At 51.0% G+C, this 26265-nt stretch overlaps 9 protein-coding genes across 9 annotated transcripts; 4 read left to right on the forward strand and 5 right to left on the reverse strand.

Annotated features, from left to right (window-relative positions):
- Positions 1-193: 193 nt before the first annotated feature.
- On the forward strand, positions 194-5092 carry K489DRAFT_397555 (uncharacterized protein; the record flags this gene model as incomplete). Its single annotated transcript, XM_033606910.1, has 4 exons — positions 194-3607; positions 3719-3815; positions 3932-4669; positions 4746-5092. The coding sequence occupies 4 exons, from the start codon at positions 194-196 to the stop codon at positions 4934-4936; spliced, it is 4440 nt and encodes a 1479-aa protein (XP_033464276.1). The 3' UTR covers positions 4937-5092.
- K489DRAFT_375332 (uracil permease-like protein) lies at positions 5044-7191 on the reverse strand. Its single transcript, XM_033603663.1, has 3 exons — positions 6203-7191; positions 5744-6147; positions 5044-5657 (listed from the first exon to the last, which is right to left on the reverse strand). The coding sequence occupies exons 1-3, from the start codon at positions 7152-7154 to the stop codon at positions 5124-5126; spliced, it is 1890 nt and encodes a 629-aa protein (XP_033464277.1). The 5' UTR covers positions 7155-7191; the 3' UTR covers positions 5044-5123.
- Positions 7192-8849: 1658 nt separating this feature from the next.
- K489DRAFT_405965 (uncharacterized protein) lies at positions 8850-9746 on the reverse strand (the record flags this gene model as incomplete). The annotated part of the gene is made up of 2 exons (XM_033607202.1): positions 8850-9184; positions 9248-9746. 2 exons carry the CDS (start codon positions 9744-9746, stop codon positions 8850-8852), a joined length of 834 nt encoding a protein of 277 aa, XP_033464278.1.
- Positions 9747-13723: 3977 nt separating this feature from the next.
- Positions 13724-16126, reverse strand: K489DRAFT_366427 (uncharacterized protein; the record flags this gene model as incomplete). The annotated part of the gene is made up of 1 exon (XM_033602775.1): positions 13724-16126. One exon carries the CDS (start codon positions 16124-16126, stop codon positions 13724-13726), a length of 2403 nt encoding a protein of 800 aa, XP_033464279.1.
- A 924-nt stretch (positions 16127-17050) lies between these two features.
- Positions 17051-17618, forward strand: K489DRAFT_309535 (ubiquitin-conjugating enzyme; the record flags this gene model as incomplete). The annotated part of the gene is made up of 3 exons (XM_033600639.1): positions 17051-17198; positions 17255-17499; positions 17556-17618. The coding sequence occupies 3 exons, from the start codon at positions 17051-17053 to the stop codon at positions 17616-17618; spliced, it is 456 nt and encodes a 151-aa protein (XP_033464280.1).
- Positions 17619-18117: 499 nt separating this feature from the next.
- On the forward strand, positions 18118-20382 carry K489DRAFT_10804 (uncharacterized protein). Its single transcript, XM_033598867.1, has one exon. The coding sequence runs from the start codon at positions 18434-18436 to the stop codon at positions 20219-20221; it is 1788 nt and encodes a 595-aa protein (XP_033464281.1). The 5' UTR covers positions 18118-18433; the 3' UTR covers positions 20222-20382.
- A 147-nt stretch (positions 20383-20529) lies between these two features.
- K489DRAFT_391808 (DNA repair protein) lies at positions 20530-23376 on the forward strand (the record flags this gene model as incomplete). Its single annotated transcript, XM_033606713.1, has 1 exon — positions 20530-23376. One exon carries the CDS (start codon positions 20530-20532, stop codon positions 23374-23376), a length of 2847 nt encoding a protein of 948 aa, XP_033464282.1.
- A 252-nt stretch (positions 23377-23628) lies between these two features.
- K489DRAFT_311457 (CBP4-domain-containing protein) lies at positions 23629-24182 on the reverse strand (the record flags this gene model as incomplete). The annotated part of the gene is made up of 4 exons (XM_033600781.1): positions 23629-23759; positions 23826-23937; positions 24014-24086; positions 24148-24182. The coding sequence occupies 4 exons, from the start codon at positions 24180-24182 to the stop codon at positions 23629-23631; spliced, it is 351 nt and encodes a 116-aa protein (XP_033464283.1).
- Positions 24183-24914: 732 nt separating this feature from the next.
- On the reverse strand, positions 24915-26171 carry K489DRAFT_294669 (uncharacterized protein; the record flags this gene model as incomplete). Its single annotated transcript, XM_033600278.1, has 1 exon — positions 24915-26171. A coding segment is annotated over one exon (1257 nt), but the record flags the coding sequence as incomplete, so codon positions are not given.
- Positions 26172-26265: the final 94 nt, after the last annotated feature.

Consider the following 26265-nt stretch of genomic DNA (forward strand, 5'->3'; position numbering starts at 1 on the left):
GTGTTCGTGATATACATCACGTGATTACGCGCCTGGACATTGAGGCCGCATATACAGTCTGATGTGAGCGTTTGGGCTTCTAGTCACGAACAAATTCCACCGCGATGCATGTTGATTGCGGAGCGAAGAGCTACATCGGTCCGAAGACTTCAGCATCCGATGGCTGAAGAATGTGATCAAGGTCAAACGCGCGATGACCGACATCGACAAGAAAGACCACCTTCTCTCTCCGGTTCTTCAGGTGGTCACCGTACTTAACCCTGAATATGTCGCATCAATAGATGCAGGCGATATACACGTGCGAGAATTGTCCCGAACCCATCAAGGACCTCACCACATCATACATCGAAATGCATCATGGTCTTCTCGTCCAGTGCTACTGTTATCACCGGCAGCGCCTGATCTGCTAGCTGTCGCTTGTGGATCACAGATATGGGTATTTGATCTGAGACTCACCAGCGCAGAAGCCGTACTATTGAAAGGCAATGGCCGAATCGTGCGGACTCTGGCATGGCATCCTCGTAAGCCAGAACTACTGGCTGTAGGGACGATCGACGGAAATATCTCATTATGGTGTCTACATGACGGCAGTCGTCCATATCGCTCGATCAAATCCCGACGCAGCGCTTGTAGTCATCTCGCTTTCGATCCATCGTCCGATCACTGCGTAGCTGCAACCTTTGCCGATCAATTAGTCCTCTGGACTGGGCATGCTGAACCACATGTCTACGCATTTGACTCCGACGCTTCAGAGGTCATTAGCCTGTATTGGGACCCTAAGGACGTCGAGAGGTTGTCTGTCTTCTTCGCCGATGGCAGACTACTTATTCTCAGCATAGGCCGACAGATTCATAACGATCAAGAGTCCGCCGATCTTGCTGGCCTGGACTTTTATCGAGGCGATGTGGATGCAGAAGAAGCTGTCTTCGGAGGGGCGACGAATTTGAAAATACAGGCCTCTCGGCACCATTTCACATCTTCTCTCAGGCAGGTCCTTGTTCTTGGGCCGTCAAGTTTCCTCGCCCTTTCAGACGAAAGCGACACTCTGGTACTCTGCACGCTTGGACGAAGTGCCGATGGCCTCCAGGAGGTTTGGACGCTCCACGTCAATCCTGCAATCGACGCTTTTACTGTTCGCAGCTCGGATGGGGACATTGAAGTCGTCACATGCTCTGCAGGGCTTTTTGACGCCTACACTGTGCCATCGGAAGTGGCCGAATTGATGCCACGCCCCTCACGAGGGCGCAGTCGGTCGCGTTCGATGAGAACTATTTCAGATGCAGGGACAATGACCACTGATCGCATACTTCATCATTTCGCCAGAGGCAAACGACCGAATGTACACAGTTCGGGGCAATACATACAGCCCCATCTGCGCCTTCGCGGTAAGCGTTCGACGTGGACCTCTCAATTTGATACTCCTCCAACACAGTCCATGACTTCCAGTCTGGAGCTTCCGCAACGCGAAAAATCTGGCGATGGATCCTCGATGCCATTTCTCTCGCCAAGTATACCGGCTCGAAGGCCATCCACGCATCTCATGCCACAGATTGACGAAAGCTTGCATCTTTCTCCGTTGGCTGGTGCATCATTCGACACACTTCACTCATCTGCTGTTCACGATAGCGACTCGGACGACGAAGCATTTCCGAGCAGTTCCAATATCAAAGAAGGAGTTTTGCCAGAAAAGGTCAACGTTCCGCTGCCGAGGACATGCGGTGCACAGTTTACTAGGAGCGGGGATTTGCTCCTCTTCATGCCCTTCAAAGTAAAACCTGCAGAGGTTGTCGTTGGGCAAGATGTCCCAGAACCAGGATCGGCAGAAGATCAATTTTCCGAACTTTCGCGAATATTTCCTGCCTTTGGAAACATCAAATCTGTTCGCATCAATCGTAGTGGTGCTGCGAGCGTCGATCACACGGCGTTCGCTACTTCGTTGTCACACGACTCCAACGCTGCTCATCAGCTATCATCGTTCGAAAGTCGACTATCGTGGAAGTCCAAACAGTCTAACTTTGCGGTGTTAGCCAATAGCGTCCATCCCAAGGTTATCCTTCAAGTATATCAGCGCAGTATGCTTCAGGCCCCAAGCAGGCCTGACTTTCATTATCAGATATTCTCTACGTTAGGAGAGCATTATCACGAAGTCTGCGAGAAGAATGCGATCAACGCTGGGCTTGCGAGCTTGGTTCAGTATGAAGACTTGCTACGGACTCTTGCGTTGATCTTTCATGCGCAGCAAAACGCCCCTCATACTCATAAAGCTAAGGCAGAATTGGGACGCGGGAAATTCCTTGCCAGGGCTGATGGCAGTTCCTCACACGCGCAAGTGCCTCTTCGATCTGCTTTCGTCACCGTTCAAGCGGATTGGTTGAATCATTCGTTTGGATCTGCGTGGGCAATCGGAAAGCTGCTGCAGTGGATCGAAACGCAGGCGGACATACAGCTCTTAGCGAAAACATCTGCATTACTTCTAGCTTCCAACAAAGCAAGTCTGAAATTCAATACACCGAGCACAGCTCCGCACAACGGCTCGGTACCCGGCCTTGTCTTCGACCCAAGCAGTCCCGCATCTTCTACAATTGGGAAGAGTACAGCATTCCCTGCACTGCAGCCCAGACTTGCACCTCACAAGGAGCAGAATGAAGAATCGCCGACGAAGACCTTAGGATCAAGAACGTCTTCAAGAAATCCGTCTCAGCCCACTACCCCGTACCTCGATTCTTTAGCTAGTACACCGCCTCTAAATTTTTCGCCCTTCTCCAAACAAGGACAAAGATTGTCAACTCCAGGCTCGGTGAGCCCTGAACACAGCCGCTCGAGCTTCAGTGCTGCAGTCAGATCGTATGCGCAAAGCATCACCGACAAATTCCCTGCTTATAGCTCCTCTCCACCGCTCAAGAAAGCAGGCACAAGTCCAAATGGCGAATTGTCGTCAAGTCTTCCGATTGGAAGTTGGAGCAAATCGGTCTCGTTCGCTTCTACTGCCAAACCTGCAAGTGAGGCTCGCCGCGGCTCCAACTGGACGCAGGAAGATCCAGAGCGCGATGTTGACGCGATTGCGAATGATATGAGCTTTGCTACCAAACCTAGCGGGGCCCGCGCAGTGAGCGTTTCGTATAAAAATCAGGGCTCGTTTTACGATGAAACCATGCAGGGTCCTCCTGCCCAGTTCCTCACGCCCGAGTTGAAGCTGAAATGTGCGATATGGTGTGGAGCATATGCAGAGACACTACGATCGCAACAGCTTCCCATCGATGCTGCTGAATTGGAGAAATTGGCCAGTCTTGATAGTGTGAAGGCCAAGAGCAGAAAGAAATCGTTCTACCGAACTATACCAAGGAAGAGTCCAGCGCGAGACGCGTCGCTATGCAGCATCTGTTACACCGTCATATGCGGCGCGAGACAATTTTGCCCAGATTGTTTGCACGCCAGCCATCCTGTTTGCTTCGGACTCGTGCTTGCTGGTGCTGTAGCGGCAGATTTTCGTTGTCCGACGGGTTGCGGTTGCAATTGCACGTTGAATGCTGGAATAGGACCTGGAGAAAGCGATGCAATTTCTTCTCATTTGCTGCCGGCCAATGGACCCATTAATTTCTCGAAACGGGTCAGCTTTAGCGAGCATCGTCATGTGCCAACAGTGGCTGCTTAGGATAGACCATGGTTGAGTTCAAGGGTCTTGTCATGTAATGTAACGTGCTTACTGTATTCATCGCAGGGTCGGACTAATCATGATCGACCGCAATACGCGCGTGTTATAATAGCGAGGGCGCCTGTGCAGGTGTCATTTCTCCCTGGGAGATTATTAGATTTTGGTACGGGAAGACGTTACGACATACACACGGCACGCCGTTTGCTACAACCGATAGATGACCACCTCGAAACTTGTGGACGTAATCACGTCGATAATGGCATATATATCATTGAGTAGAGCACCGCCTTGGATTCGTATATTCCCCATTTCAACCAACTCGTGTCACAGTGATCGCGGATATAGCGATGCCTTCCAACAAACCCACCGACGAAAATGATGTGAACATGAAGCGAAAATCTAGCAGATTGCTTCGCATCATCACAAGCCCAAATGGATTCATGTCCGCCCTCAAGCCCCACAATGGCAAGCAAGATATGAACAACAGACGATCCAAGGACTGCGATGCTCCAACCCGGAACAACGATATAGATATGACCATCAGCGTCGCCGAACCCGAACGCGCTCACGAACTACCCGCATACTCCCCATTATTTCACGCTGTCGTAAGCTCGACTGTCGCCATCAAGCTCCCACGCGGCTACCGTATGCGCTCGCTCCAACAGACCGACTACGAAACATATACCCAGCTCAAGACGATCGGCATCATGTCCCGCAAGGCGTGGGACGAACAGTGCTATTATCTCCAATCCCGAAACGACACCTACACCATCATGGTCATTACTGATGCTTCCGGCACGGTCGTTTGCACTGGCACGTTGCTGCTGGAGCGGAAACTCGTCAATGGCGGATGTCTTGTCGGCCAAATTAAGGACCTTTGCGTGGCGCCCACCCAGAAAGGCAAAAATCTCGGCTTGAGGATGCTGGAGCAATTGAACCAGCTCGCTATCGATGCCGGCTGCACCAAGACGTCGGTAATGACGCAGGACGTCAACGAGGCGTTTTACAAGCAAAGAGGTAATTTTCGCCCATGACTTCTTTTCTCGTGCAGCGAATTGGGTGGGCTAACTATGCTTCTCCTTCAACAAAACAGGTTTCCGACGTACAGTAGAACTCGAAATGATGCGTTCACATGCTGATGCTCAGATCGCGGCACCCACTCCTACTGATCTGCAGGCACGACGCACATTGATTTACAGCTGCGATGCGGAGCACCGAGTATCATCTAAGCTCGGCCTCGAGACAATCACGCGTGAAATAATCAGAACCTCAGACCCGGTATGAAGCGCTCCTGAGGACGATCAGGCATTTCCTTGACTCATCTTGACCTATCCCGGTGACCGGTCAATACGATAATAATATTGGAGCAGTTTTGGCGAATGTACTTGATGTGAGGAGCACTTGTCTTTAAAATATATCCCATTTCATTTCGTTACATCGTTATGAGAATCAAATTCGTTGATCCTTTTCATCATTGTGAATTTGTCGAGTCAATCGTGTGGACATCCATACCCATTGTATGTTTCTCCTCGTCGAACACACTCTTGCCCGCGATCTCGTCGTGGACACGCACTCCGTCCAAGACAGCCTGGTCGTGCACGGCCATTTCCTCGAATCCAAGGTTTTTCTCCTTGATGATCTTCTGCACTGACGTCGGCCACACTCGACATATAATGTAATATACAAGGAACGTAGTAAAAAAGCTCAGCAACCAGCCCAATTGGCCAAGCCTCTCGGCTTCGATGCTAACAGTTGCGCCAAGCGAGCCGACGAAACCTGGAAATGGCAGAGCGATTCCTACGATATACGCGATGATAGCTTGCATGTTAAAGCCCTCGGTGAAGCGGTAATGTTTGTTCTCCCGGGAGCCATCGTACAAGCGAGTGATAAAGATATTTCCGCGGGTGAGCAAGAAATAGTCACAAACCATGACTGCCACGGTCGACGACATGAAAAGACCGTAGCCGGCAAGGAACGTCGTGAAGGTCTCTGCGCTCTTCAGAATCTATGAACGCGATCGAAAGTCAGCGAACATATTCTGAGGTCGACAATTTCTCACGACGAAAAGAAAAACCTGTGCGTGAAGCTCACCTTCCATGGGACAACGGCAAAGGCTAGCAGGGCGACAAGAATCTGTCCCCGTGGGATGTTGATGTAACGTGGTAAGAGCATAGAGGCGTCGGCCCCGAAAGGAATCATATTGGCGGCAATATTGGTCCCAAGAATGGTGAAAGACCACGCAAAGGATGCGAGGAAGATGGCGAATCGAGTCGTTCCACTCCAGTATCGGTCGAGGATTGCGTCCATTAGACCCCACGGATTCCACAGTGCGTCGTTCCAAGCGTTGTTTATTGCGGCAGTAGACAGAATGCCCAAGGTTGCTGATAGCGTCACAGCAATCGGGTTGGTGATGAGCTGCGACCACATCGCCCCAGTCTTCGACTTAGAGTATCTCGCAAGGTCTGGCTGGTTGCAGATTAATGTTGCGGTGTTCCCGATGAGGTTGTTAGCCGTAGTGTGACAATGTCAAATTGATATCCTGTCACTTACCCATTCCCGCGTTGATCGAGTATACGAAGAACCAGCCCCAGCCGCTAGTGTTCTTACCAGCGGACAAAGTACCAAGACCTACTTGACCTTTGGTAGTGGCCATGCAGAAGATGAAAAGTCCCCAGATAGCGGGTAGCATAATAATAGCCTTGAACCAAAAAAACTTGGTCAGCTGGTAGGGCCGCAAGAAGGCAAACGGAAATTGCACGAGCCAGAAGATCAGGAAGGCCAACATTCCGGCAGTCGAAATGCCAGCATCAGCAGGCAACATGTTTGGGATGTTCGTATAGCTGTCGCCGAAAATGGATCGGAGCGTGACGGCGAACAGAGCGGACCCTATGAAGGTCTGCACGGCAAACCAGATGATTGCCAAGGCAGCTCGGACGCCCACAAAATAGTACGCGCCGTACATCCCGAAGACGCTCCGGCCGACCACGGGATAGCCGACATGGTATACACTCGCGCATCGCGAATTGAAGAACATGGCGATAGAGGATATGAATTGACTCAGGAAAATGGTCAAGATGGCCTGCCACCAGTTCAAGCCAAGTCCGATCATCGTCGACCCGAGCTGCCAATTGCCAAAGGATAATCCCCAGTAAAACACGACATAGTTGTACCAAGCCCATGTTCGCTCCTCGGGAGGCGTAGGGTCGAGATCTTTATTTGACCAGCGATGAGATGTTGTCGAGGAATGTCCGCTCCGATCGAGTTCTGTTTCCGGGACTTGAATCCATTGTTGGAAATTATGCCAGCTTGTGAAAGCACGCTGAACATTTCTCTTCTTTTCCGTAGCGAGTGCCCGGATATCGGCGATGGAACGAACCATCGTGCCTTTTTCTCTCTCTTTTCCGCTGTGTATCGTTGACGAAAAGCGTCGACCCACGCGAATTCTTGGTGCAAGCGAGGTGGATCTCTGTAGTCTCCACCACTCCCGTAGACGGGCGATCATTGTAGTAATCAAGACTGGGTACTTATCGCATCTCTTGCACTAAATCTCGGAGTGGCGAAGTACAGAGAGGGCACCTGCAGCTGAAGCTCCATCGTGGCATGCATGTTGCGACCAATCAGCTGGGTAATCCTCCAAGGCCGCTATCTACCATGTTCCCTTTGAGTGCCATGTCCGGCAAACCGGCCAGGGTGTGGTATTCATGCAAGTGTCGTGTGCCCAATTGCCCACTCTGGACAACCCCCGTGAGTCAGGACCAAAATCGGCACGCTAATGTCTTAGCATGACGTGGATCAGTGCCGATGTGGAGTCGCATCGAGGACGTGTTAGGGCTGAGGAACGCGTGGGATGTTGATTTTCCATCTGTGTACTACTGTATCATTGCAACTTGCTGGAGAACTAATTTATTATACACGATCTGTCCCGAATAGCAAGGTCGACGTCGGAGTAAAGACTGAGCGGCACGACAATGGTTCAAATGCTAGACGCCTCCTCAGCATCGCGAAGAAAGCCACATCAACTGCAGATCACTAGAGTCGTGTTATGCTCCTATCCCGTCGAAACTGTTTCCAAAATTGATACCCTGCTCTAGACGGAAATGTAGAGGTGTGCAGAGGATCTGCTTCGTCAATGAGCTCGGCTATGATTAAGGCTATGCAGCTCGTAGCAAGGCTTGGCAGCATCGCCAAATGTTGCTGTCCCGATGATCGGTAACATATCTGGAGCGATACAGGTTCTGCCGTTCGAAGGCATGTGCTTCGGGCATCAATTTCACTAGTAGGACAAAGATGCGTTTGAAATTGCGTCACGATCCTTTGATTCTCGCTTACTCCGGAATATGTCGTCGATGCGAAGACGAGCCTGGGGGAGGCAGCGTGGGCTGAATCGCATGACAATGCAACATCAGATCCTCAGTCAACGTCGATGTCAGGAGGAAAGGACGCTGGCCAGTGAAATACCATTCGTATGGCTGGGCATTGCTCAGAAGTTTCCAACCCATGCCCACGCGAGCAGTTGTGTGGATTTTGTATTTCCACGGTCCCATTTCGAGCGGACTTGCGAGCTATCAAAAGTCCCGCGCTGTTTCCCCGCTTCGACTCCATTTGGAGGTGCGATGGAACGACTAAATCAATGGATGTCTTGCATGAAGAAGTGATGATTCTGGCGCGATGAGAAACGGGCGTGGGCGAAGCCAGGAGATGACCAGTTCTGACTAAGAAGCTAAATCCGATTGGTTGCGAGAAATCCCCTCTAGGAACCATGGAATGCGATGTAGAGGATCAAACAACAATGGCTCATCGCAAGGCCGCATTGTACAAAAGAATTGTTGCCTTCGACCATTTTTTTACGACCGCGCAAATGCGTCGCGCATTCGCGCGCACAAACAATTCCCCCCAAAAAATCGTGCTCATAGGCAAGAAAACACAGATAATGAACAGTTGGTATAAACGCTCCAAGAAACCGCCAACGCCGATGCCACCAGAAAACACAAAAATCGAAATGCCGCCGCCCCTGTTTTGGCGTGGTGGGGGCGAACACAGGGCAACGGTGGTAAATTTGATCGAGTGACGTCGCGTGGGTGCACGACGCGTTCGCCCGCCATCGGCTGAATTCGATGCAAATAGCCACCGGACCACAAAATTGAGAGAGGTATAATGCCGTCCGTATCCGTCATTGGAGATCCACCATACTGTCAAATCAGAGAATGGTCTGCATGTCTTCATCGTCGCTGTCGAGTCCCAATGTGTCCCAGGTGCGCACCTGCTTCCTGCGGCCGGATTCGTCGAGAGCAGGACGCACCATGATCGTCTGGACTTCCACGTTGTAACCGTGAATGCCATATGAGGCAGGGTCAAATCTAATGACGTTGACCTCGACGAAACCGTGTCTCTCGTAAAGTGGCTTCGCAGTGCCGGTTGCCTCCAGGTAGCACTCGACACCGGTCTGGTCGGCTTCGGCCAAAATTAGCTCCAGGAGAAGAGTGCCGGCGCCGACTCGTTGGAAGCAAGGTTGAGTTGCCAACATGCCCACATCTGTCGCAATCGTACTTGTCAGCGCACACGTCCTCTCTCGATCTTCGGAATTACGGAACTTACAACAATGCGGCCTTGTGCCCATGTAATCCCGTCGAAGCCTCTCATTCAATGCAAACCAATCTCGGTTCATTTGAGGGTCGTTCTCATGACCACAATCCGCTGGGCTAGCCAGCTCTGCTGGTGTATATGTTTTCATCTCTGTCTTAGCCCATGACACAATCACACCCGTGTCCTCGTCCATGACCTTGCGAAATTGCGTGACATTGTTTGCTGGGGTTCGGCGCTCAGCCTGTCTTGACTTGGCGCGCCGCCGGAAGCTCTTGGCCTTGTGCATGAGTGATTGGTAAGATGAAATGGTCCGCTCGAAGTGATCAGGCTGGTTGTGGTCTCGGTATGAGAGAACATGGTTGGTCTTCTCGTTCTCGAATGCGAAGAATTCGATGTCGACAAGTCGCTGAATGTCGTTGTATTCGGCAGAGTGAACCACGAAGGAGTAGAGATCCCGCTTGCTCCTTGGCGAGGACTCTGGGCTGGAGTCGTCTAAGATCAGAGGTGACATGGTGCAGTGCGAGACGTTAAGATTATTCTCTGCAAGTGTGGCGATTTGAGGTCTGCTAAATATTGGCAGATTGGTGGTGTAGAGCGCGATGGTAGAGGTGGTGACTGGTGAAGCAGTGGTGGAAATACCACAGGTGGGAGGAGTGCAAAACGACCTAATTGTCAAGTAGAGGGACAACAGAGGGAACGCGGTCTGAGTGTCGAAGCGAACAGTACGCAAGTGAAGCGATTCGAAAGATGATTTTGGGAAAAGACATCGAAGGGAATCGAGATTTCTATTTATTACCATCGTCACAAGCTACCGGCGGGAAGGCCAAGGCCATGGTCTGTACCTACCGATCATACCATGCGCTGCAGTCGAGCAGTCACCCAGGAGGTAGGGATGCCGTAGTACGTACATACATTGCGTTGCCCTCCGGCTTCCAGGTCGCTGAGTCGCAATGAATGAGGAAGATGGATCACGAGGCTGTGACATCCCGCGTCGGAGAGACCGCGCATGGTTGGTCATAGGTCATAGCCTCGTAGAGCCCTGGAGGTTGCGCGCTAGGGAAGTAAGCGCGAACGACGGCGGCCTTGCACATATAAGCGGAGCGAAGACAACGTGGTGGTGGTGGTGGTGGTGGTGGTGGTGGTGGTGGTGGTCCTGCCTGCCTCGAGTCTCCCGCCTACCTCCCTGTCGTGCCTCCCGCTGTCTCCAGTATCTATCTGATGATGCCGTCGTACTCTGTACGAACAGATGGTCTCCCTTGTCAATAACTAGGTACCTGATGTACCACTGTACACCGAACAATACAGTCTCAAATGACACATCAATCGCGCCGAGCGACTCCATAAAATTTATTTGGGATGCCTCGACTGTGAACATGGACGTCTGGAGTGCCCGGGATGTGGCACAATTTTTTTTCTGTGCGTGCATGCACATGCCGGAAGGGCCTACAGTCTGTCTGGAATGCAGGCATGCGCCTTCCAAGCATGGCAACCCTGTACATACCACTGACTCATCATTCATCATCATCGGTTTATTATTATACCTAGGTAATTACCATTATTCTACACCGGATCCGCCTCATGCACAGATGTCGTAGTTCTGTACGGGTACCCGACCAAGTAACCATGCATCGCACACCGCATTGCGACAGAGACGCCCTGTCATGCCTCGCGAGAGACTTTCCGACTTTCGATTAATCCTTCTATATGTACGAGGATGGTCTGATTGCGCGAGTGTATTTCACCATTGCGATCGCTGCAATCAAACCCCCAATACTCCCGACGATCTATCGCTCCTGCGCTCTCAATCGCAACCTGGCATTTACGATAGGATAAAGACACACAGACCCGTCGTCGCTTACGGGGAGCAGAGTTTGTAGCGTGGGTGCACCGTGCAATACAACATTAGAAACTTTGAAATCTGTGGGCAAAGCCTTCGACGGCATACAACGGCCCGCCTCGTTGTCTGCAAGAAGCCCGCGCCTTCTGCTGCAATCAGTTGCCATTTCGGGCAAGGCGAATCTTCCGTCGCGGACGACGACTACTGTCGCTCTGCTGCCGGTCGGACTGCGAAAGACTACAGATGCACAATTGTGACACAGATGTCTGTGTATCTACAACGTATCGGCTAGCAGCATCGTAGTCCTCTGTGAACCGCGTACCGTATCTCGCCCGGCATCATGCAAAGACATAGATAACCGCAATTCACGTGTCAAGCGATGATGACGAGATATGTCTTCACTTGTTCTACATTCACCGGGTTGACCGTGACAGCGGTGACCGAGTCCAGCTACTACTGTCCTGTGTACAAAAAGATCATACGTATGCCTTGGCTGCAGTGTTCTTTCGGACTTTTGACGGCGTATCTTCAGTTGCATGCGGCCTGCCATGCAGCAGGCCTACAGAAGCGGAGAGCCATGGAAGCGTGCATGCATGTACACAATGTTCTTTTTCTGGACTTGTCCCTGAGTCCGTGACCAGTGTAGGCGAATCGAGGCGTAGAGGTTGTCCCTACCGACTCACAATTCCACAATCAACAGATCTTCATAGCCATGTGTGATGAAAACCAGGCGACGAGCCCAGAGCGCTGGGTCTCTCGGCTGCACGATGTATCTGATCGTAGCTGAAAGGGAGAAGATTTCTGACGAACATGCGCGAGAAGGCGCGTGGCCAGCCCGGGATGCGCACACGGAATGAAGGGCCAACCCCACACATCCCACGTTTTACCAAAATAATGGTTGCCTTCCCCGGCTTTAGGGAGGGGAGGAAGTAAAGAGGGTGGGCATGGCATGCACTCGTGGCATGCCCATGGGCACGGCCGGCCTCTCGTCCAACCCATTCGCCGACTTCGCCTCAATCTCGGCTGAAACACCATTCGTTTCCTCGCCCGCCCAGGTCCCAATCGCATAATCTTTGCATATTCTGCTCAGGTGACGATGAGTTTTTGGGTCGACGATTCTAGAAGAAGAAGCATGTGAATATGTGTGATGTGGTCCAGTCATTCTCTGCAAGGTGGCTGAATCACAAAGTGGTGTGGGTAGAACCTGACTGGAGTGACTGGTTCGCCATCTGCCGACACTCACAGTCGTCAGCGAATTGCATCTCCAGAACTTCATGTTCGCGATAAAGGCTTGGCCAATCAAAGCCACGCTCGCTCATTTCATGGACTGGATGCATTCCTTACTAGGTACATTCAGAACACGTCGTTCACTCGTACGATCCCTCGCTGTGATGTCGGAATATCTGCTGCACTCACATGTTGGTGTGTAGCATCACGATGGAGACAAACAACCACTATCCGGCAATGTCCGCTAGGCAGTGCAGCCTTTCGCTTGTTCACTTTGCGGAATACTACAGTACTGACATTTTACCCATGACGCATCGACATAAGCCACTCAAGAGGGCCGTTCTCTGGAACGGTTCCGCGGCTCCGCTCGTCACAGGCGCGCGTTCGAGAAGCATGCGTCACGGAAGTCACTGCGATTGCAATTGGATTTGCCCCCCTGCTGGTCCCCTGTCGTATCGAAAATGGACCTTTAATGATCTTGAGGTTCTTCCAATGTTCAGACACAGTATCGATGGGCGTAGATAAGGTTACTAGTAAGACTGATCGCGATCTGGTCGCTGTCCATGCTTGCCTTCACATGCAATCGACCAAGAGCGGCAGCGCATGTATCCCGCCGCGGTATACCATCAATTACACTCGCAGGTGGACGCTTTCAAGCTCACGCTGCAGTTCTAGCGCGATCAGTCTCATGGATCATTTCGAGCAGAAAGTGGTGTAAGCACCACTTGGTTGTTTAGACAGTCTGACCACCTGTTCGACCTTACGAACATGGGCGTCCCATTGCCGTGTGGCGTATTGCTAGTGACCGCCAGCGCCGACAGAAGTCGTTTCAACTAGGGACAGATCGATGAATATTGTTATATGCATCAACGCAAAAATAGTGCAATACATCGACTCGTAGGCTTGTGGCATGAAATCGCAAACGAAATTCGCGCCGATGTCCGAACGCGATTGTGGTATGAATAGGGAAATGGCAGAAGCCGGGTGTTGAAAAGGCGCACGGAATCTCAGATTGACATTTCTTTCCCCACGATCGACGTCAGCCCTAGAATTCGTCTGGAATTGGGCGACAGAGATCCCTTTTCCCCCACGCACAAGACAGACCCCTTGAACGCTAAACACAAACTGCAACAAGCATCGCTAAGATTCCGATGGCATGCAGTCAATCAGTCTGCCGGATCCGCTCGTTTGCGGTCCAATTCGGTGATCTGCTTGTGAGGGGGCCATATTTGAATATCACAATACCACATGCGAGAGAACGCGTCGCTCTGTAGACATAGCCCTCCACTGATGTGTATTGAAAACTGATCCTGCATGTGCATCGTCGTCTTCGAAGCCTCTCCTATCGATATGCCGTGCGTGTGTCCATTTACAACAAAGGTATGTCTCTAAGAGGCTCTAACGAACGAAACAAATGTCACACCTCAGAAGCTAGCATAATCTAGCCAGGTTCTGACGAGCGCGCGGATATGGTCCCTTGTGTCGGCAGCGCTCTCCACCTCAGCATAGCTCAGTCTACCCGGACCACCGCGACTCGTCATTTTCTGCGCGGCCTTCTCCAATGCGACCAATCTCTCGAGGCTGTAAGTGGATGATTCTGGTTCGGGCTCGGATTCTTCGACGGGCTTTGATACGGCGTCTTGCGCTTCATAAGCGACTGCTGAAACAGATTCCATTGGCTCCCCATTGAAGGTGCCTGTGATATATGTGCATGGCTGTAGTTCAGATGTCTGAAATGCAGAGTCGTCAGTCATCATATCGATGTCCTTCTTAGAACTTGCCACGTCGCCGGTCCTCTGTTCAGCTTCGATATATTGTTGGATATCCCGTCGCCTTTCATGACGAAGCTGGGCAGTAGCTATGGCAGCTTTCTCCTCGTCTTCATGTTCCTTGAAGATGTCGTCCAGTAGCTCGTTAATGCTATTCACGACCAATTTCCAAAGGATGCCTCGATGGCCAGATTCGCTTTGCTTCGCCAATACAGAAGCTGGCGTTGAATCAGGTTTCAAATTCAGGCTCGGTGAATCATCTTCCAATTTGGCAGCGGAGGCGTTGTCTTTCGATTCTGTGGGTGACAAAGCATCTTCCGTCTTCGAAGGTGATGAACTATCCTTCGATTCATTCAATTCAGACTCAGTCTCCGAGGGCCTGCCGGTGAGCATGTCAAGATATGCTCGGTACGCCAAGTATTCCTCCGACGACCCTGGCTCGAGTGGCCGCGGGGTGAATTCTGTAGGCCACATCTCTTCGGCCGCAATTATGGTCGCGGTGCATGGATCCGGTTGTTTATCGCCAAACGCATCTATTGTCTTGCCTTCCACTATGCGTTCTGCACGTTCGTCAATATCGCCATCCTGAAGTATTGAACTGATAGGTTGGCGACCTCGCAACGACTCTATCGCATCATGATCGCTGATCTGGGCCAACGTCTGAGCCTCTACCAGATCATTGGTGATCTCGCGTGAGATGACGAAACTGGCTTCCATGATGCGCAACATATCATTCCGATCGATGAAGCCATCGTCGTCGAGGTCGTACCCGCGGATGGCTCGAGCCAACGAGCCCTTTCGCTCCACGCCTCGGAGATATGCTATGCCAGAAACAAACTCTTCGAATCCCAGCAGACCATTCTTGTCAGTATCGTAGAAGTCGAACATCCTGTCGTACAACAGACTAGCGGCAGTTTGGCTTCGCCACCGTTGGTGGCTCAGGGCAGCATTGAACGCGCGCCTGTCGAAGGCCCAGTTGATGCGCTCCAGATCATCTTCCCACTCAACATTGACCAGACAAGAGAACTGCTCGAAAAGTGCTTCAATCTGGGGCTGTGAGAAGGAGTGCTTGTTGGCGAGGGACTCTGCGGTGCCAACTCCCATATAGGTTTCTCCAGCACTCCCGAGATTAGGCCCAGGGTACCAGTTCTCGAATGATCGATCGAGCTTGTTATATAACCATGGGATCGGTATTTTGATCTTGGCGAAAACGTGGCTGGGTGTATGTCGTGTGTTGGCTTCACAGAGGGAACACAAATCGAAGTCCAAGCATTGAAGGCAATGCCAGCGAACACCTCTGATAACACTTGAGCATTCTTCGCAATGAACTCCTCTGTGCACATAGGACTGGCGCTTGGCATCCTCCTCGGCGATGTGATACAGCAGACTTCGGAGCTCCTGGCTAGGATCCTTTTCTGTCGTCCGCCGCCTCATGTTCACATCTGTGACGTCGCTGATGGTGCGCTGGTCGAAATCAAGAGCCATGGACGAGTCCAAGGCCTGCGAACTCGCCGTTGTAAGGTCGCGCCATTCGCTTTCGGACACGTCGAGATGGAAATTGCTCGTGGCTGGTAAGTTCGAAGTTGCACGCATTTGCCGCTCAAAGTCATCACGTGTGCCTGTCCGCATTGCCTCGACAAGATCACTCAAGCCTAGAATAGCCATCTGACCGCGGAAGACGTCCGGCTGCGGAGTCCTACATGATTCAATAGCCAACCGCAATGCGACGCTACGGAGGTCCACAAGTTCACCTCTATGAAGATGGAAGTATCCCTCGTACGAAGGCATGGGAGTCGTCGCAATGTTGCAATTGAATACTTGCTGACCATCTTTCGTCAAGATCACACGGCCAAGAGGTGCATCGTGAGTGGGCCTAGAGCAAGAGATCGTGCCATAGTCTGCTCGGTGCTGTCTATGGACGGCGCCACTTCTTCGCAATGCAGACTTCGACGGGCTTGTCTGAGTGACGGTCCATATTCCGAATGCGACGGCTGCGACCGATGTCAATGTCAACAGTATCGGTCTATTTTGCGCCCAATGTGAAAAATGCTGTGCCATGATCCAAAGTGGGAGTTCGTGACTCAATGATGCTCCGATCTACAAGTCATGAGCTCTGTAGATTTCTCAATCATGCACAATCAGGAGAGCGAAGGAAACCACACGGCATCATACGTCAACCGTGTTAGCATCACGACGATCTGAATTTGCCTGGCTTTGCCGTCATCGGTCGGCTCTGAGATTTAAAGATGAGTATTCCTTCCCTCCTGAAGGCAGTGCGTTTATGAGTAGGGGACTGCACTTTCACACCATGTCCTTCGCACGATGTGTGTTTGTGTTTCGACTGGCGTGGACCTGAATTAGTTATCGGCGCGTCTTGATGCTGCGGTTGTTGAAGGCGTTAATGGCGTTCGGTTGGACTCGTGTAGAGCAAGAATCACGCGACATGCACACTTTGTGATTCACAATATGCCTTGCGCGGGCAAATAGAGATGAGAATCTTTTCGACGAAGTCCTGTCAAACACAATAGAATTTCTGAAGCATACAGCGTGCTTGCGCACGCACGCACGCACGCAGCACGCGACATGACAAGCCACCCGGTCTGAGCGTGTCCTGTGGGAGAAAGTGGCACAATCGAAGCGGGCGCAGCATGTCCAGATGTGTAATCAATGTGGGGGACTTGCGCAATAGGACTGCAGTGGTGTAACATCAACCTCATCTATTCGTCAATGAACTTAGACCTTTCATCCATCTCAGCGACCAGCATAGCCGGGATTGAGAATACTACACTTGAAGAGAGAGCATTCGCTTTGGCACTCAAGCTCGTTGTGGCACCTTGATCTTTTCTTGCAGCCGTCTTTAACCAACAATCCCTTGTCGCCAAAGTCGTAATTCTTCTGGCTGCACCATCCGCCGCGTTTGATCTGGATAGCGTTACACTTTCGAGATCTTCACGGAGCACTTGGAAGAGCTAGGGCGCCACGATGAGTGCGCCATTGCCGAAGAGAATCATCAAGGAAACGGAGCGGCTACAAAATGAGCCAGTACCCGGGATATCTGCGCAACCTCATGATGACAACGCTCGTTACTTTGATGTGATTGTAGAAGGACCAGGAGGGAGCTGCTATGAGGGTGAGCTGGATAATCATCTGCGCATGGCTCTGTGCTGGCGCTGAAAGAAGACACAGGTGGCGTATTCAAGTTGGAGCTCTTCTTGCCCGATGACTACCCGATGTGTCCACCGCGGATACGATTCCTCACCAAGATCTATCATCCCAACATCGACCGACTCGGCCGCATATGCCTCGACGTGTTGAAAAATAACTGGTCTCCTGCGCTACAAATTCGAACAATTCTCTTGAGTATTCAAGCTTTGCTTGGTGCGCCCAACCCAGAAGACCCATTGAACGAAGCAGTCGCAAAACAGTGGAAGGTAAATACTGTCTAGAAATGAGTTTTCGCCCCACACTGACGTCTCACCTCACATAGGAGAACCAGCCGGAGGCCATAAATACAGCCCGCGAGTGGACGCGGTTGTATGCACAAAATTGAAGGCCATTCGCGTCAGTCGTCCTTGTGCAGGGTTTCGATCATACCTCATTTGTGACCTGTGTCGCGAGACTGTTATGCAAGCATGCTATTCTTGGATGAGATTGATAATGCAGATCTGCTTTGCGTGAGCTGATGACGGATTCTAAGAGTATCTGGCATGCATCTGGGTCAAGGCAGGGCGGCAGGTAGGCAGCTTCAACATTCCGCAAATCTCGGAACTCATCATACACAGCAGCTAGAATTTCTTCCTGAACGATCGTGTTGGCGATCATTGACTTTACGAATTATGGCAGAATTACATTTACGTTTGCAAAAATGCGAACTCAGCCGTGTTTGGCTCACTTTCACTGCCCGGCCTGCCATGAGTGGTAGTAGCGCCATGGAATTTCCAACACCGTGCCGTTGCTCCGAGACGACAAGTAATTGTGCACATAAAACTTTGATGAACATGTGAACAAGGAGGCAGACAATGAATGGTGGTTTTCTGACCGGCAATCAGATGCGTACGGGTCAAATTCTGACAGCCCGATCAAGTGAAATGCCGTGAATGTGCTTATGATGCCGCAAATGCTCGCAGCTCATGGCACTTCCAATGACCCACGGAGGGCACAGCGCAACACCGCATTTCCAGCGTTTTCTGTGTCTCCCATCAATTTGTCGGGTCATCACAACTTTATCGTACCTTCGACCTGTCCTTGCTGCAGGTCACCTCATCTTTACCCTGTCGAAATTCGTGAGATCGAAGTGCGCACACTCTGGCTATCTCGACTCATTTTGGAACCGCATAGGCCATCTCGAAAGGCCTTTGCAGCGGCATGTCAGTCAAACAAGCATCTTTCGGTAGAAGTAGACCACGTCATGACAAAGAATCCCGTCAACCCAAAACGATCGGTAGTTCCTTCTCGTCCGATGTCGATGTTCGTTTGCAAGAATGTGGAGCAAATCTCACTCGTACAACTTCCGAGGGCGCAAGAGGAGGGGTTGAAGTAGACGGAAGAATGTCTTCGGTGACCGATCCAGGAGTTACTGCAACACGTTCGAAGGCAGATACCCTTCACAAAGATGGCTCGGCCTGGCTTCGTCGCTGGGACAAGCGTCAACAAGTGGAGATGGAATGGAGGTTTGAGCACGGTGAACTTCCTCCTGGACGAGATGACAAGACGCGAGCAACACGCCCTGCCGGAAAAGTGACGTTGATTCCAAGGAGTGTGCCAAAAGTCAAGCGCGTTGAGCCTGCAGATGAGCAAAGTGCACCAGGTATACCTCCACAGTGGCGTACATCGGCTTCGCCTGCGCACAAAGGCAACGAAACTAATGAGCATGAAGGCGATATGCACCGCAACTTTGAACCTAAGTATGCCGTCCCGAAACACTCGATAGCTGACAAATCTCCCGTAATTCCAATACGAAACGACTCCGTGAGAACATGCATCGAACAAGCGACGAGCCCTATTCCAGATCTCCGCCTCCGACAGGACGAAGCCCAATGGTCAGACAAATACGATCGTCGACATAATATGCATCTGCAGAGCACGGCCGCATTTGACTCTCAAAATCGGAGCAAGACGTCGCCAATCACCGCACCCAAGCGATGCGACCCACCACCTGTGCCACCTACCAGTCCGGTTTCCCCGCTTGACGAGAGTTTCATTGTCGTGAACACTACAGTGCTCCAGCAGCCTGGGTATCTGGGCGGGGACACGACCACCGAAGTGCTGAAGATAGCACCAAACACACCAGATTGGCACTTCCACCGAGCTCTTGACAGACTCGAAGGTCGGCAGATAGGTCCCAGAACGCCGTCGTCGCGGTCCGAGGTCATCCCAGACTCGCCTACTCTCAAAGGCCTCGGTATACAAGGATTAAGCTCAGGTATCGTCAAACCGGACACCAGTTCAGAAACATCGAGCGATCTAAGCTTGCTGCGTGGAGAGCAAGCGACGTTCAAACACATGGCTATGATGGCTGCAATGCAAGCAGCAATCGAGAATGGCCATCACGAGGACGAGGATGGCTACACGACTTCGAAGGTCCGTCCGGATTCCCCTGTTGAGTGTACTACGGTGCCTGGTTCGCCTGACGGTTATGTTTCTCGTAAGCGCCTACTAGTGAAGCCAAGTCCAGAGCACGGAAAGATAGTTCCAGAGAGAAATAGCACGTTCTTGATGCAAGTTCAGGAATGTGCGCGGCAAGAACAGGCACTGAGAGCTAGTACTCCATCGCATTTGCAGCTGGCCCATCCAGCTTTGCGCGATCATGACCATGTCAGGGACCAAGACTGCAAGCTCGACGCGTCGAATGACAAGAAAGCGCCCATACTGGAGAATTTGCACCTGCGCAAACATGTCGTCGAAAACTTGCAATACAGTACTCGCCAGAGGCTTATCGATCGAAGGCTGAAGGGGAAGTCCACCGGTGGCGTTACCCCTTTACAGCAACAGAAATCACAGCAGCCACAAACTAAGTCGGAGTTGGAGTTGGAGCCGGATTCAGGCTCTCCCTGTAAAAGAATATCCAGCGCGAGTACGATACTGTCTGCGGTTCAGTCTCCGTTTTTACCATTCACGCATCGCAGCAGCGAAGGCGATTTGCGAACTTGTTGACGGATCTTTGATCATCGATCTTCATTTGTCCGGGATCATGCAGACTGGTGCATGAAGCACCTATACCTAGCAATGAAAATTCATGTCCTATTCGGGCGATGGACATCTTCTCTGAGGACGTGCTGGATGCCCGGTCTGTAATAGTCTTCGTCGACCATGCGGGATAGAAACTGCCCAGGTGGGGACAAGTAGTGAAACAGAAGTCATCATGTTCGTCACGTGATCTCGCGCGTTGCGCGTCCGAGCCATCCGCCTACAGACCATGATGTTGGCTAAACGTAAAATGACTCGTCATCGACAATGTCGCAATGCCAAATGCGAGCAACGAGGAACAGCCTCACGAGGCAGAGGTGCCAGTGCGCCTCTCGCTACCGTTAGAGTTCCAGCAAGAGATATTTCACGAATTGCGCGATGAAGATATTCTCCTTGTCTTAGCCCGTGGGCTCGGGTTATTACGCATCGTCACAAACTTGCTACATTCTTATGACGCTGCGGGACACAATCTTGTGATCCTGCTCGGAGCTGATGATCGAGAGAACGACTGGATTGGAGAGTCGCTGGCCGAGCATGCAGCTGTCAGTCAAAGTCCGTTGTGCAGGGGCATGCAACTGGTCAATACGGATCTCACCAATGTGCCTCAGAGGGAGAAAATGTACAAGCGCGGCGGCATCTGTTCTATCACCAGCCGAATACTAATTGTTGACTTCCTGAGCGGCTTGCTTGATGCATCGACAGTCACCGGCTTATTGGTGCTTCACGCAGATCGTATTTCTGCCACCAGTCTTGAAGCTTTCATAATCAGGTGTTTTAGGCAAAAAAACAAGCAAGGATTTCTCAAAGCTTTCTCAGATCAACCTGAGCCTTTTGCCAGTGGTTTCCAGCCATTGACAAGCATCCTCCGAAATTTGTTCTTGCGCAAACCAAGTCTATATCCTCGATTCCATGTGTCTATAGCAAAATCGCTTGAAGGCAAGCGCAAAGCTGAGGTCATCGAGCTGGAAGTCCCGATGACCGACGCGATGCGGAACATCCAGAACGCTATTCTCGAATGTGTTGAGGTATCCATCTCCGAGCTGAAGAAGGCGAATAGTAACGGGCTGGATATGGGTGACTGGAACCTTGACAGTGCCCTTCATCGATCATTTGATGTTATTGTCCGAAGACAGCTGGATCCGGTATGGCATCGTACCAGCTTCCGTACGCGACAAATTGTTCGTGATCTTTCCCTTCTGCGAGCCATATTGCACGCTCTACTTACGCATGACGCTGTCAACTTCAATCGTTATCTGGAGACCGTTCACGCCGCATCACAGCCACCTCCTGGTTCAACACGTCACAATCAATCCCCTTGGCTGTGGCTCGATGCAGCGCATGTTCTGTTCGATAATGCGAAAAGACGTGTCTACACCGGACGCATTGTCGATGCTGCCCCGGATGTAGAAGCAGATGGTTTGAATCCTGTGCTCGAAGAACTACCCAAATGGGCATTGTTGGCCGAGATTTTGGAGGAAATTGAACAAGACATGTATTACAACCCCCGCCCGCAAGAGGACTCGAGCGGAAGTGTCCTCATCATGTGTAATGACCAGGCCACATGTCGTCAACTTCGAGAATACATACAGACTATGCACTATGATGCCAAGACAAGCAAGTCAAATGCAAGCGAAGAAAACGATGAGGAGCCGGATCAGAGTAAGGCAAGTGCTAAGTATATGATGCGTCGCAAATTGCAGAACTATCTTGCATGGAAGCGGGATTTCGCCAATGTCAGCAGCAATCTCTTTGCGGCGAATCAGAACGAGATCAATGGTACGAGCGGTCACACTGGGAAGCAGTCCGGACGAGGCCGAGCTCCGCCTAATAAAAGACGGAGAGTCCGAGGTGGCGGTACATCCTCTGGTCTCAATCGAAGTGCTGATGGCACTGTACAAGTCGCAGGTGACAAAGATGCCCACATCCAGTCTCTAATGTCTGACCTTGCGTCTCATTCAATTGATGACCCGCACGCGCCCAGGCTAGATCTGGGAGCGGATCCTCTTGACGATATGGATGATTACTACGAACTTTACGACATGAAAGACCTGGTGTTAATACATCCTTACGACGGAGATAATGATGACCATTTACTCGAGGAAATCAAGCCGAGATACGTAATTATGTATGAGCCCGACGCTGCCTTCATTCGAAGGATTGAGGTCTTCCGCAGTAGTCATGGTAGCCGGCAGGTCCGCGTCTATTTCATGTACTACGGAGGAAGCGTCGAAGAACAGAGGTATCTGTCTGCGGTTCGTCGAGAGAAGGATGCTTTCACCAAGCTGATTCGAGAACGCGGCAACATGGCATTGACATTTACCCATGATAATGATAACACAGACCCGCAAGAAACATTTCTGAGAACGATCAATACGCGCATTGCTGGCGGTGGAAGGTTGGCAGCTACTGCTGAACCCCCTCGAGTTGTCGTTGATGTACGGGAATTCCGAAGCAGCTTACCATCATTACTGCACGCTAGGAATATGCAGGTTGTGCCGTGTACGCTGACGGTCGGCGATTATGTGCTGACACCCAAAATTTGTATCGAAAGAAAGAGTCTGAAGGACTTGATTTCCTCTTTCTCAGATGGAAGGCTTTACAACCAAGCCGAGACAATGTTGCAGCATTACGAAAATCCCATGCTCCTGATTGAATTTGAGGCACAAAAGGCATTCATGCTGGACCCTTTCGCGGATATCTCATCGACCAGCACGGGACCCTCGTACACTGGACAGGATCTACAGTCTAAACTCGTTTTATTGTGCATTTCGTTTCCCAGGTTGCGAATCATCTGGAGTAGCTCGCCTTATCAGACAGCCGAAATCTTCGAAGAGCTCAAGAAACAACAAGATGAGCCTGACCCGTTGAAAGCCGTTCAGATCGGTCTCGAGAACGGCGAGGACCCTGAAACACGCACATTCAATCAGACGCCTCAAGATATGCTTCGGGCAGTCCCTGGCGTGACGAATAAGAATATCTCACGATTGGTCATCGAATTTGAGAACATTCAGGATGTTGCGAATGCGGAAGAAGATGCTATCGCAGGTATGATTGGAAAGGAGAGTGCTAGGAAGATTCGTTCATTTTTTGACCGCAGCGTCATTGATGTCGGAGCGGATTGAAGCATTTCAAGGCTGGCAACCAGTGGTGTACAACACAAAAATAGATGCTGATACAGCTTGTGTGAATGCGCGCGGTTACCATCAAGTCGTGATGAATTACAACGAAACCTGCCACTCCAGCCCGTATCATTGGCGACTGGACATGGATGGTCTAGCGAGGAGGCCCTCAGCAGAGGCGCCGGTCCCTGCCAAAAATGTGATACTTTTACAACGCTAGTATATACATGCAAGAGGGGCTTCTTCGCGCAATGCCTATTTGATCGAATTCCTGATCTCCTGCCGCCTGGCTTCGGCCTCTGCATCTGCTGCTTTCCGTCGTTCAAGCTCAGCCAGGACACCCTCGCGTCGGCGCTTTTCAACGTCCTGCTCCCATGCTGTCCAAACTGTGGAATGACTTGTTAGCAGATCGAACAGGAATTGATGTAAAAGACAGCGGACCAATGACCTACTCGGCTTCTCGTCCTTCGAATACTCCTTAAGCTTGTTCACGAAGACTTCAAATTCTTCTTGGTTACCTTGGCGTCTCTCCAGTGATCGACGCTGGAGTTCGGGGTTGTATCTCTGTTTGTAGTCAGTTAGATATCGATTCCGACTGGGCTGGCGATTCCCGAAGGAGCTGGGCTCGGCCGGTATATACCTTGAACAATTCTTCCTCGGTCGGAGTGACGTAGTAGATCAATGCTGGTCCTCCAACACAGCACGTCACTCCTCTATTCGTCAATCTGTCAGTGAAAAAGTCCGCCAGGAGTATTGCCTTTGTTGATGACTTACGCAACGGCCATCTTGACCCAAGTAACCGTCCTCATTATGATTGCGTAGCTGTGAAATATCCGATTGATAGAGCTGTCGATCTCTAAGATGAGTCTAAAGCCTCGGTCCTGATGCTGATGCTTGAATTTTTGTCGAGTCGTTCTTGTATCGCTACCGATGATATTCATGCAATGACATATGACTCGAACATGGTTGGCAGTCATGATGCGCACAAAGAAGTAGGGTTCGATGCCACAAGTCGTGCACAACCCTACGCTCGGTAACTATATTGCCTGGGGCGCAATCCCCCTCCAGCTCTCGCCCAGAGGCCTCCATTGATTTTATCTCAGCATCTACCTTGCAGCATACACTGGTTTGTCACGATATGCATGGTCACTTTGAAATTCAATTCAAGAATACCAAGATAACTCCAATCATCCATCATGCTCAGATCTCGCTTGTTCCTCGTCATTGATATCTTCCTTTGGTTTTCGCCACCAGCTCGATTTGAGTAAGGATGAAAACAAGGCTCCTTGTTCATAGTGGCGACTTCGCCTCCTCCGAGTCCGAGCGGCTAAGTCCGGAGTTGTAACTGATCTCCTCATACTGGACTCTGGTCTTGACTGTGGTACATCGTCGTTCTGTAAGTCCGGCTCGAGCATTTTTCCGGCACTCGACCTTCTGCGTCGTTTCGACCGTTGACGATTGACACGTAATGATGGTAAATCAGGGTTCGATGCTGACGAAGTTGGCCTTTCTGTTGCTCCATAGCGGATATCATCTCCGCCCAGAGAATCCCAAATTTCTCTGACTTCCTTGAGAGTAGCTGCACGACGACGCCGCGTGCTGTGATGAATATGAGAGTGGCCTGGCGTGGAGCCAAGTATTTTTTGCGAAACACTTCGACTTCTTGAATTTGATTTATGCAATAGTGATGTGTGCTCAGTGGCGGGATGTTCGCCCTCGAACTCATCTCCCGAGTAGGTAGCTTCGCTATCGCAGGAATCCGAGTCTGGTTCGCCGACGAAACCCATGCCTGGAGCAAGCACGGTTTGGGGTATCTCAGCTTGCTTCATCACAGCCTGATCAGTGTGATCCTCGTCGTCATGTAATCTCCAGCTTAGCGCCAATACTCCCGCCAATAGCAGTACCGTCCCAAGTGCGATGAGTCCAGCCTGTAATGCTTTTAATTGGCTCATTTGTCGGAAATATATGAGGCCATCCAAGATTGCAACAATGTTGTATACGCAGAAAACGAAAGGATAAAGAATGCTGGTTGAGATGAGCTTCAACCCAAGATGAAGGTAGTATAATTGCGCCAGCGATAGCACGAGGAAGGCGAGTATGAGTAGCCAAGGCTCGAACGATTTGAACTGATTCTTGTGATCAGACAAGCTGGTGACGATGAGTTCCACTGCGCTCTTAGCCAAGAGAAGCGCGTGCGCGGAAAGAACACCAGATATGAGACCGAAGCTCATACCATTTATCAAGCAGACGCGGGGACTGTCTCCACTGAGTCCCGGAATGCAGAAGCGCAAAGTGAAGGTTAGAACAATGATCAGCAGAACAAAGATCAAGGACAATATGAACCAGACTAAGAAGGCTGGGATAGAGAGCAAGTGGAGTAACTGCTCCAGGCTGTGACTGGGCTCCGGCACGGCAGAGAAGAAGCTGACCAGCACGGCGCCTGCTGCCACGAGTACTGTCCCATATACTGTCCGCCAGGTCCACGCCTCTTTCAGAATCAAGCTCGCCAATATGCTATTGAACACCAGACCCGATGCTTGTAGCGTGCTGAGCACTGGCAGCGGCAATGTGGTGATTTGTATGCTTGATCCAACGATATTGGCAATGAGAAACAGGAACATTCCAATTTGCCATCTTCGCCTCCGGTATGGTGGTCTATATGCGACGTCGTCGTCCTTTTCGTCCTCTTCGATATGTGATTTGCGCTGCATAGTCAAGCCGACAGACTGTACGCATGTTGACAAGAGGCCAACAATGATTCCCAGGGCCACCTGGCCCTCGGGAGACATTTGCACCATATTGGCAGGGAGTTGTGTTGAACACAGGTTGGTCGATCGAAGCGGCTAATTCGTGTTTGTGGAGTCGGACGTCATGATGCTGCCATGATTGTAG

Source organism: Dissoconium aciculare (assembly GCF_010015565.1).
Source record: "Dissoconium aciculare CBS 342.82 unplaced genomic scaffold K489scaffold_1, whole genome shotgun sequence".
NCBI lineage: Eukaryota > Fungi > Ascomycota > Dothideomycetes > Mycosphaerellales > Dissoconiaceae > Dissoconium > Dissoconium aciculare.